At 39.4% G+C, this 12,614-nt stretch overlaps 1 protein-coding gene across 2 annotated transcripts; it reads right to left on the minus strand.

Moving 5' to 3' along the window:
* Positions 1-3,985: 3,985 nt before the first annotated feature.
* LOC110459608 (transmembrane protein 45B-like) lies at positions 3,986-12,439 on the minus strand. 2 transcript variants are annotated; one of them, XM_021511954.1, is made up of 2 exons: positions 12,265-12,439; positions 3,986-5,953 (listed from the first exon to the last, which is right to left on the minus strand). In XM_021511954.1, the coding sequence occupies exon 2, from the start codon at positions 5,539-5,541 to the stop codon at positions 4,681-4,683; it is 861 nt and encodes a 286-aa protein (XP_021367629.1). In that variant the 5' UTR covers positions 5,542-5,953; positions 12,265-12,439; the 3' UTR covers positions 3,986-4,680. The 2 variants fall into 2 exon arrangements, with proteins under 2 accessions (XP_021367629.1, XP_021367628.1); XM_021511953.1 differs by having other exon boundaries at positions 12,238-12,439.
* Between the last annotated feature and the right edge of the window lie 175 nt (positions 12,440-12,614).

Consider the following 12,614-nt stretch of genomic DNA (forward strand, 5'->3'; position numbering starts at 1 on the left):
AACATAAAACAATGGCGTGAATGTCGACGTCGAGGGTGGTTAATACCATGTTGTGTATAAACTTCTTTGAAAATAAAAGCAACACAGGAATAAACTTGGATGTATTTAATATACTATGATTTATCTGTCAAATCGGTAAATTTAAAGCATAAAAAGCGTTCATAGTCTCAGAGTTCATGGGATGTCAGTGTCATAAGTGTATGTCGTAAAGCCAAATTAATTTGAAATTCATTTTCCTGTCCATTTGAAAGAGAATTAAATTGAAACCTAGAAAAAAATAGTCTTTGGTTGTAGGTGTACATTTCATTCCTGTGAATGTTAACACACTAATAATAAACAGGATGCCGCTAAGGGTGAAATAAGACAAAATAAGTGTTCATCAGCAAACAGTGACAAAACAGTAGCTCAAAACAACCATTTTCTATAGTATTTAATGTTATCGAAATTCAAAACTATTTGTGCAATTTAAACGTTGTCTTCATGCTTGGAATGCAGCAGAACGCATTTCACTCGCAATGAAATAATGATAGTGTCCATTCGTGAGATGTCAGGACGTACGTATACTAAGCGGGTGTTAAGGAGGAAAGTGAATTTTCAGGTAATTCTATCAATTTGTGGCTTTGTTAATCAAAGTGCTTTTCAAAATCCATGGTTTAGGTTCTAATTTGGACATAAACTTCATCAGCATCCGTCAATCACATGGCTCTTACATTATATAAAGCTGTTTTGTATAAAGGTGGTAAAAGCAGGCCTTGCTATAGGAGATTTCGCTTTACGACGCTTTAAAAAGTCGTATGAAACAGGGCTTCGTGGTTTTCAAAAATATATACAAAAAAACAGAAGTTCTCAATGTTTGAAAGGAGGGGAGAAACACTCGTAACACCTCATGTTCCGTTAAAAAGGGTAAAGCCGTCAAAATCAACCTTGTACAAACGAATGTTGTGATGACGGACGAAATCATGACGGCTTACGGCTTCATTTATGCATGTTGCACGCAAAAGACACTATGATTAAAAAGTAAATATAAAACGTTGAAATATTAAGGAAATATTTCACATAATCTTATTCTTCGGCTACATCAACGAACCCCATCTGAAGACCGCTACCCTTGATATTTGAAAAAGTAGGACTTGTGCAAGACTAAGGTACAAGGCGGTGTATTATGCGTACGTAAGATGTCAGCAATGAAGCAAGTTCAATGCGTTAGATTGATTGACCGATTGGTTTTACGTCCGCTTCACTACCGAGTAGTTCGGTTATCCAGCTGACGAAGAAAAAATAGGAACGGATAAAGTATGGAGTGAAGGGAGACAGAGGAGAGAAGGAGCCGTCTATCCTAAGTGTATTAACGTATAAATCTTATTTTTGTAACACGACTCCTAGGCCTACTGATTGTACCAATGTGAAATGTAGGGTTTTGTTCTGTCTTATCTTATATATTACTGTTTTCAATGTAAGACTCATAAGGGTCGTCCGCATGATGAGAAAGAACAAATTGTAAAATCGTCGAAATGACCCAAAACGATGTTAATGTTACACCGCATGTCAGGAAAAACCTTGATTGCAGGACGTGTTCCCGGAGGGGGGATCGATGATTGCTGGACGTGTTCCCGAAGGGGGAGATCGATGATTGCAGGACGTGTTCCCGGAGGGGGAGGGGATCGATGATTGCAGGACGTGTTCCCGGAGGGGGAGGGGATCGATGATTGCAAGACGTCTTCCCGGAGGGGAAGGGGAGCGATGATTGCAGGACGTGTTCCCTGCAGCTTACTCGCGTCACCAACGGCGTCATTGATGTCATCAGCGGCTGTTATGTACTAGATTGTATGATTTGTCACTAGCACAGATATTAAAAAAGTGTTTGGCTGTTAACTGAGAATTTGCGAGTACCGTTCTCTGTATTGTGTATCGGAGTACGAGTTACCGATCCGTACCTTGTAAAACAAAATCTTTATCCGAAACTGTTTATATAACCATTGATACAGGTGTACAAGTCTTTCTACATCATATGTAGATCTAGACCGCCTTCTAAAAAATCTCAGAACTTCTTTATCTCATTTTCTGATTTTCTGAACAACACTTATTTGTTTCAAGGAACCCTTTTAATCTTTTCTAAACAAAATCTTAATTAAATATTGTTTAATTGCTTGCACCAGAGTTGTCTCCCCTGGTTTGATCAAAATTTATTCGGAAACTTTAATTTGCTATTTCACATATTAAAGAAAATATTTCTTAAGGTTTGTAAAATACAGCAAAAGGTCGATTGACTTTGTGTTCATTTAGTGCGTAAAAATCAATCACCTATCTCATGATGCAGCCATATTTCTGTCATCGAGTAACAAGTTACTATGTCGACAAAATGTATGTATCGCAATAGAATTCATCTGATTGACCTTTAACTGATTATCTTACTGTTTGATTTTATTACGTCAACCGATGTATTGAATACGTCAAACACGTCAAATCTTGCGGGTTTACATAGATATAAACTTTATCTATTCTACAACAATTATGAAACAAGTTATTTCAACTTATATTGATCACTCTTGAAACAAAGGTGGAAATCCCGATCATTATAAGGTGATCACATTCTTAAAATTCATTTTAATGTTTTAATAACGCTGGTTTTGATACCGATATGAATTTGGAAAAAAAATAACAGTGTCTTTGAGAGCCAGTATTTATAGGGATTAACATTGACATTGTACATTACAAAGCACTGAATCATATTAAAATAACTGTGTAGATCTATATTTTGATAACGGAGTTTTAAAAATAAACTTGGAAAAGCGGCCTGTCATCTATGTTGATATAAGGGGTATCTCTGAATGCCAACAGTTTTAATTTCCCTTAGAACAGAGTTACGACCCTTGGTTTTCTCTTTTTTTTCATCGCCATATCTCAAGCAATTTTTACTTGAGTTCACGAGATTTTATTTACATGGTGGATCATCGCATACATATTAAACGGTACACAGTCCTTTTATTTCAATAGCAATAGACCTTTGTAACCAGTCCCGTAACGTCTGTGCTTTTACCTAGGAATCATAATTCGTGGATTTTTTTCCATTTCAATGTTACAACAGCCTGTACCAACATGAATTTGGAAAATATAGAGTCATTGTTATTAAAAGTGAGAAGATATTCTCCATCTTAAATAAAGCATCTTTTTGTGCTAGGTGAAGCAGCCTATATTCGGCTGTAAAACTAGACAAAAATGACTACATGTATTGTCAATACATGCATTTTATTTCATGTTGTTCTTTCGTTCATTTTTCATTCCTTTCTCCTGTTCCTTTCTCCGTTGTGCATCTGAGGCGAAGGGAACATACTCGTTCCTGCTCTGCATTACTAGCGAACGAACACCCTACATTTCAGTTGCCTGGGGTCTTCGCTAGAGCATGACGTTGACCTCATGCATATGGAAAAGTGGCTCTATATTTGAAAGACCGAAATGGCGTATGATGTCGTAGGAAACGCGGGAAATATCCGAGAATTACAAAATTTGTCTTTAAATTGTTTTTATGTCGACAGTAATAATGTTTGATATGTGTTAACGAAATTAAAATATCACGTAAAATATTCTTTTGCGAAGCAAATCCCATTGAGCGTTATATTACAAACTTTTTTGACTAATGTGGAATCAATTATTTTTCAAATCGAACCAATATGAAGGGTGAATGGCAACAAGTTTATGTATTCCATTTTATATAAACATCATGACATGTACTCATTCCTTCAGAAAAGGTATGCATATTTCAAAATTAGTAAACTATCGTTTGTTCAAATATGATTTGAAACTAATACATTCATATTATAGAAACATGCATATTCGTTCACGCGAATACCCATTCTATAACGTTTACAACTATACATTGTATTACTGAAGTAATCTATGATAATCGAGAGTTCAAACTATTTATAACTACAAAGCATCACCTTTGGTCTAGGAACTTGATCACAAGTGAGGTGTGAATTTCATTAGATAAAACAGACACATTTAGATATTACCTTGCATAGTTTTATTGGTAAACGTTGCATCTGTTGTTTTGTTTGTAAGTAAAAAACGATCCTCAATCACACGGAAATTCGTATGCATCTTGTTAACGTTTCTCAATCGCTACATGTAACACAATACTCTCGCTCGCGACATTTCACAAAGGCTATTCCAGAGAGGATCATTGCCTCTGAACATTCTCCCTCTCGGTAAGTTGACACTACGTTAAGATAAACGTATTTTTGTCATCCCTGGTTTTCGTTTGCCTTTAATTAAAGTGTAAAAAAAATCCAAACTAACAACGTGTGACATTGTAAAGTTTTAGTGTAACTGTCACGCTTTAATGGACTAATCACTAACACCAACGTATGACCACGAGACACGGTAATTCTCAAAAGAACACTAGGTGTTGTAATCCTCCAACGAACATTAGAGGCTTTCATCCTCCAATGATCACTAGGCATTGTTCATCCTTCGATGAACACTATAACATTGTCATCCTATTACGTTAACATGGAGAAATCATATACTAAATGGTTCAAAAGCATATCATTTTTATTAATTATTAAATAAAAATATTTTGACAATAAATGCGTGTAATGCAGTTATCGGATAAAAAGATGTTTGCAATATTTAGCATTTGGCAGTAAAGACGGGGTTGTCTTTCCTGTAGCTTCGACCTGGTCAGCTCGAATCTGATTCGTCCGTCAACACGTCCTCCTTGCCCAAGAACATGGTCCTAGAGAACTGGGAATCAGAGATATCCACAGCCCGATAGCCGCTGGTCTCATGAAACAGTCTTCTTTGGACAATGGTTACCGTGACACCCGTAACTGCAATAACCGCGATATTGAAGGCCACGTGCCAAACGAAAACCAGAACTGCTAGAAATATGTGATCTTGATCCTCAGCATGCCATGAAGATGGCACACGAGACGGACTATAGAGAATAAATCCGATTTGCCAAAACCACGTACCATGCACGAGCAACGACAATGCCTTGGTCAAACTGACCAGAGCGTTGTTGACCATTATCGACTCGACACCGATTAAAATAGCACTGGACAAGATGGTGTACACCAGGAGGGAGTGAATGGTGGCGTCAAGTGAAGATCGCCCGTGCAAATGAAAATTAAATAAAAGAGCCTCCACGAGGAAAGCAAGAATTATGGCGACATAGTCAATATTTGGGGGAACAAAGCCTCTCTTGTAATGGGCTATAACATCACACATCCCAGATATACCAAAAAAGGCAAACATCGTCATATGCTGCGCATTTCCAACAGGTAAACCAAAGTCATATTTCAAAGCCCAAATGAATTCTCCCAGAATTCCGACGACTGCGAAGATTATTTTGAATATGGCTTCAACAGGAACGACTTTGTAAGGGCCAGTCTGTCGGTACAGCATGAAATTAGACCGACATAGGTATGTTTGTCCTGTCCACCGAGCTTTGTTAAAGTAATACACAATGTTGACAGTCCACCATAATGATACGACGATGAAGAACGAGCCGGGCAGTGCATGACCCGGAAAACTTCCCATGGTGACTGAATCTTATCGTTAAGATGGCTGAATCATTGGACAAAAAAAATCAATGGCAGAGTTCGCTGAATATTTTGACTGCAACGACACACACAAACGGTTAAATCTTAAAACAAGCCATCATCTATTGATTCTGTTTGGTCGTGGCAATATCGAAGCTTCCGTATATATTTGTTAAGTTTTAAACATTGTTTGAATCTCGCGGTTGTTCAGTTACTATGTAACTATAGGTTCCATGGTTACGACTAATCACACGTGAGTTTCTTTGTTTGTGTTACTTCTGGAAAACGTTTCCTTTCGAAATAACTGTTGTATAAATTGCAATTACCGGATTCAGTAGAGTACTCTGAAGGTCACACCTGGCACTACAGTCATTGCATGCTGACAAATCCTCAATTTAGTCTATGTCATCCTGAAAATACACAAAGCATGGTATTGAATTATCATAGTATTCCATATATAACTTTTTATTAACTTAAAGATGGGGGGGCGCGATGGCCAAGTGATTAAGGCGTCTGACATTCTGCTATCACTAGCCCTCCACCACTGGGTCGCGGGTTCGAGACCTACGTGGGGCAGTTGCCAGGTGGTTATAATATTCTCCGGGAACTCCGGCTTTCCTCCTACAGCTAAACCTGGCACGTCCTTAAATGACCATAGCTGTTAATAGGACGTAAACACAAATAAACCAAACCAAATTAACTTTAAGATATATATTTGAGCAGTGTGTTGTGTTCCGTGTGTATGGCGGGATAGGGGGTTAGTTCTTGGTAAGGAGTTAAACCATCGCGGCACGTACCCAGGGCATGCGCAGACACCGTGAAAACATGCTGCAATACCCACGTCACTTCATCGAATGGCATAGAAGGAAACTCTATTCTTCATATCAACGAAAGTATCATCAATAATACTGTAGACCAATTACGTTTCGTGTCAATTTCGTGTCATATCGCCTTTCGTACAAATTAAACAGTAAATTAAAGCGTCATTGATAATGTGCATATAAGGTAAAGCATACACGTTAAGTGAAACACGAATTGAAATCCTCGCAAATAACTACAGAAATGTTATGTAAGAAATGAAGTGTGAGCAACATATATCTACAGTATCTTTCAGCCTACAGTGTATTCATTGATTATAACACACAGAAAGAACCACGAATAACACTAAATATAGAGGTCAGAATAATAATTAGGTAATTAAGTTTTGATTTTTTAATAGATACTCGCATTTAGTCTGATTATCTGATTTATTTGTTACGTTGAATAACATACATAATGTATGTACTAGCGGGGTCAAAGAAGAACCTTACAAACTATTGATTTGAAAGTATAACAGAAACCATGGTGAAACTTGTCACAATGAAATAAGACAATCAAAACATTACAACAACAAATGCATGTGAATAATGAATAACTATAGTACCGAAAATAAGCAGCATCAAGTATCTGATATAACACGTAAAAAGATATTCTCGTTGTATTGTCAATTCTCTATGCAAGTTTTGAAACTCCTAATTTCAGTTCATAGTGAGAGCTGACAGCACGCGATGTGACGTCATAATGCCTATATTGGCGAACGGGATGGAAGGAGAAACCAATTGTCAAACTAGGGCACGATAAAATAAAATTCCAAAGGTCACAAAATTTGTCAGACCATGCAGTTTACCCTGGTGTGATCATATACATGTGTACAAACTATCAAAACGCATAGGTCGAGCAGGATTGTATTCCGAACTTCGTAATAAATTAGTAAGTCATAGTGTTTATTACATCTTTATTAAGAAAGTATGACCGATTACAAGTCAATAATACTAACTTGTTCGGTGTAGACGTGTGTAGTTCTACTTACCATTTACGAGTATTTAAATGTTTTTCCTCAGTATTATAGTTATACAGAAATCTCACATTTTATGACCTTATGATCTAATGACGTACTAAATAACCATTTTTTTCGACAATACACTTATCAACACTCCATTAATAAGTCCTAAAAACAAACGGTTTCCCATCATGCAGCCTTCCATCAGTGAATCCTAAAAAGTGCTTGTTTCTGGTCGTACATTTTGACAGTCGATCCCATATTTTAAGCCGATTTTTGACAAGCGTCGTAGACAAGATCCTTGTTCTATATAAGCTTTGTACAAATATGCAATACAAACAAATATTCTCACACTTACGACCCCGGATTTTAATGTCTAGTACAAGAAACACACGATAATATTTTTAGACCTAACATACCGGCCTCATTATTCCTATCTTGTTTAAATATTTCATCAATATATATATATTATCGGCCTATTTTAATATGGTATATATATGGATATTGGGAATGGATGATCGTATTAACATGAAAAGGTTATTTTACAATAAACCTACATTACAAAAGCATGCAGCTATTGTATCTCGACCTTGTGTGTTTTAAGGCCCATGTCTACCTGTGTGTTTTAAGGCCCATGTCTACCTGTGTGTTTTAAGGCCCATGTCTACCTGTGTGTTTTAAGGCCCATGTCTACCTGTGTGTTTTAAGGCCCATGTCTACCTGTGTGTTTTAAGGCCCATGTCTACCTGTGTGTTTTAAGGCCCATGTCTACCTGTGTGTTTTAAGGCCCATGTCTACCTGTGTGTTTTAAGGCCCATGTCTACCTGTGTGTTTTAAGGCCCATGTCTACCTGTGTGTTTTAAGGCCCATGTTTACCTGTGTGTTTTAAGGCCCATGTCTACCTGTGTGTTTTAAGGCCCATGTCTACCTGTGTGTTTTAAGGCCCATGTCTACCTGTGTGTTTTAAGGCCCATGTTTACCTGTGTGTTTTAAGTCCCCTGTCAACCTGTGTGTTTTAAGGCCCATGTCTACCTGTGTGAACCTGAAGGATTCCGTTCTTATGTCCTCTATATCTCCCGTTACTAACTGAAAGGTGAACACGTACAACATGTTAGACATATTATAATGCGTCAACAACTTGACCTTGACGGCCACTGCACACAATGGTATCTGTCAGTGAGCCGACGGAGAGATATTAATGTTATCTTTATTTATTTTGTGAATCTAGTTTTCTCACTTATATTTTTCACTCGTGTTAGACAGGACAGGGGGTCTTAACTCTTTCCGTACCGTTGTCGTGTACACACGGCAACAATATGTCATCCTGGTCCCCATTTACACACGACAATAATGTAGGCGGAAACCGGAGTACCCGGAGAAAACCGACGTGGTAGGACAGGTTACCCCTTACTTGTTCACGTCCGATCGGGGAATCGAACACCAGTGGTTCCAAAGATTTATCGTTTGGAGACTGACTACGATCAATCCGGAATAGCTGTACACTGCATCTATGGGCACTTCAAGACCTATGAGAATGGTTTTCAGTTTCTCTTTGAATTTCATTTTTCACCCGACGGGAGGCGTATACTATTGTAACACTTGAGTATTGCGTTCGATTTAGAACTTCTAAATATCACTGCATCACTGCACTCATGATAGTTTTCGCACATGGAGTCATCCTCGATACTCAAGTGGTTACGCTCACTTTCGCTCTGTGTGCCCCTGGGATAATATGTCATAGCAAAATTGAAGGCACGCGGCTAGCTTTCCTGACCAATCGCTAGGCTGATGCCTGTCCTACAGAAAGAGCGACGTCCGACTTCAAAGCCAATAAGTTTTACCGTTACGCGACCGCACGATTCTTTTGATGTACATCAAAGGATCAAATTAGTCTTCTTGTCTCACACTGAGCCTTCGATTTTGCTATGGCATATTCCAGTGTTTTAGCTTGTGGTTCAGTCGGTAAGACCGATTAGAGTTTGTTTCCTTGTGGCAAAACACACCTTTAAAGATTCATGTCTAACTACACTGCATGGTTTTTCGTTTACATATTTTTTCGATGCACATGCGTGGATTCGGACAAGTTAAATAAAAAAAATAAAGTCTAACGAATAGCTGAGCAACGCTCTGAAACGGTCAACTGATTGACAGAACAGTGAAAGATGTAGTAACCTCCCCTTTAATATTGTTTTGGATTATTTGGTTTGTTTGTGTTTTATGTCCTATTAACAGCTGTGGTGATTTAAGGACGTGTCAGGTTTTGGTGGTGGTGGAGGAAAGCCGTAGTTCCCTGAGAAAAAAATCACCGACCGACGGCCAGTACCTGGCGACTGCCCCACGTACATGTAGGTCTCGAACCCGTGACCCGGTGGATAAAACTACAGTACAGTATATGAAAGTCGGTTAACGATTTAAATAACAGTCTGAAGTCAAGGGTTGGGATCTCGGTCTAGCCCCACAGAATGTTTACATTCAGAATAGACCCACTAGCCAAGTCCAAGTCTGTTGAGGGTTGCCTTACAGGATGTAAGTAAGCTCTACAAGTCCAAGTCTGTTGGTGGGTTGCCTTACAGGATGTAAGTAAGCTCTACGAGACACACGTTTGGTCGGTGATCAATTATTGAGCGGCGATTTTGGGTTGCGGGTCTTATTCCTGTATAGGGATGGTACAACATCGGGCCGAACGCTTCTTCGTGGGGTCGGTAAAAAAATACCCCGTCCGCGACAGTTGCCGGTGACATGGGTTGGAAACCTCCCTGCGTTAAACAGTGGGTAGCAGTTACCCGCATGTGGCGTAGACTGATTTTCGCGGATGATGGCATTGGACAGTGGTTTGGTTATCCTTAAAGATGGCTTACATTTGATTTTGAACAATAGTTTTTGGGGTTGTAACTGATTTCAATCTGGAAAATCCAGATGTTTCCTTATTGTTATGACTGAGTGTGAATCACGACTGATGGTAAACATATCTTCCTGTCACCTGATCACCAGGACATATATTGATGGACCGAAATAGAAACACAATCACTGGCAAAACGTATGTAAAGGAATCAAACCAGTTACCTAATTCTGTGTTGTTGTTTTAATTATTAAAATATGGACATTGCTCAGAAGTGATGTGGTGTTTTTTTTAACTCTGTGAATTCCGCGGACTTAGATAGTACTAATAGACCAATCTAATTTCGTGGTGAGATCATACATCTTCGTGATTTAATTAAATCCAGATATTACAATGATATATAAATGACATCTGTGGAGCTGTTATAGAGACGAAGGAATGTTTGTGAACTGGCGAGGTCATATCTCCAGGGACTGCTCAAACCTATCACCTTTAGTTCCACCCGGGCAAGAAATGTTTATATCATGTACTGTCGACGTTGATATGAAGCTACAATGTGTACCTACACTCTTCAAAAAACAAATTGTAATAATACTGTGTTTACTTAAAACGTGGCTTTCAAGCTTACTTAAATGTGGCGACCGCTAAATACATAATTCATATAACCTCTACAAAATATCTTACGGTTTTCAGTTAGTTTTACTCGTTTTCATTAAATATTAGAACTAGGAGCTGTTGTTTTGGTCTGTACAACGGTTTTATGCAGTTACGTATTGAATATGATCAGTATTCCCCAGACTGACAGACCCGGCCTAAATCTCGACCTGTGGTTGTCCCCAGACTGACAGACCCGGCGTAAATCTCGACCTGTGGTTGTCCACCGACTGACAGACCCGGCCTAAATCTCGCCCTGTGATTGTTGGTCTGTACATGACTTTAGGATGTCCACTGACAGACAGACCCGGCCTAAATCTCGACCTGTGATTGTTGGGCTGTACATGACTTTAGGAGGTCCAAAGACTGACAGACCCGGCCTAAATCTCGACCTGTGGTTGTTGGTCTGTACATGACTTTAGGATGTCCACTGACAGACAGACCCGGCCTAAATCTCGACCTGTGATTGTTGGTCTGTACATTACTTTAGGATGTACAAAGACTGACAGACCCGGCCTAAATCTCGACCTGTGATTGTTGGCCTGTACATGACTTTAGGATGTCCACAGACTGACAGACCCGGCCTAAATCTCGCCCTGTGATTGTTGGTCTGTACATGACTTTAGGATGTCCAAAGACTGACAGACCCGGCCTAAATCTCGACCTGTGATTGTTGGGCTGTACATGACTTTAGGAGGTCCAAAGACTGACAGACCCGGCCTAAATCTCGACCTGTGGTTGTCCACAGACTGACAGATCCGGCCTAAATCTCGACCTGTGGTTGTCCACAGACTGACAGACCCGGCCTAACTCTCGACCTGTGGTTGTCCACAGACTGACAGACACCCGGCCTAAATCTCGACCTGTGATTGTTGGTCTGTACATGACTTTAGTATGTCCACAGACTGACAGACCCGGCCTAAATCTCGACCTGTGATTGTTGGTCTGTACATGACTTTAGGATGTCCAAAGACTGACAGACCCGGCCTAAATCTCGACCTGTGGGTGTAAGCCTGGATATGACTTTAGGATGTCCACAGACAGACAGACACGACCTAAATCTTTGCCTGTGGTTGTTGGTCTATACGTACATGACTTAAGGAAGTTTTACTTACTAACAACAGTAGTATTTACGAAGATAGTGTAACTAGGGAGTAGTCCCCCGGCTTGGAAACCCTGTTTAACTGAACAATAGCCGGATCTACTATACTCCCGATCTCTGTAACGCCGAGATAGCCCCAAACTATGGAGCATGGTTCGTTTTCATGAAAGTCGCCGTATCATATTTCAACACATCTTCGCTAACCAATGTTTCCGATACACAGTAACAATATATGGCAATATTAGCAAATATCTTAAAAAAATACTATATCCGAACCTACCTCTGTATACAACACACGTACACATACATGTTTTCGCGTCCCCCTAATAAGATGATCTTCGAAGATAAACCTGCGAGAGTTTAGAGAACCAGCTGTACACATACGAGCACTCTGTCTATATCCTGTTGCCCGTGTGTGTATAGAGCTGGAGGTATGAGGTATACATGTGCTAGATATAGACGTTCTAGCCACTAGCATACTGCAGCACGTCTACTAATTATGCCTTACAGCTAAATGTTTTACTCTAAGTCACACCGAAGGGCATCCGGGACGTCCGCGGGCTATAACCGTTATAAACATATATATTATTTCCATTGATATTGTGATTTAGGGCCCCTGGTTGTTTCAAGAGGTCACAGTACTCAACCCACCTTAAT

Source organism: Mizuhopecten yessoensis, unplaced genomic scaffold, assembly GCF_002113885.1.
Source record: "Mizuhopecten yessoensis strain PY_sf001 unplaced genomic scaffold, ASM211388v2 scaffold10135, whole genome shotgun sequence".
NCBI lineage: Eukaryota > Metazoa > Mollusca > Bivalvia > Pectinida > Pectinidae > Mizuhopecten > Mizuhopecten yessoensis.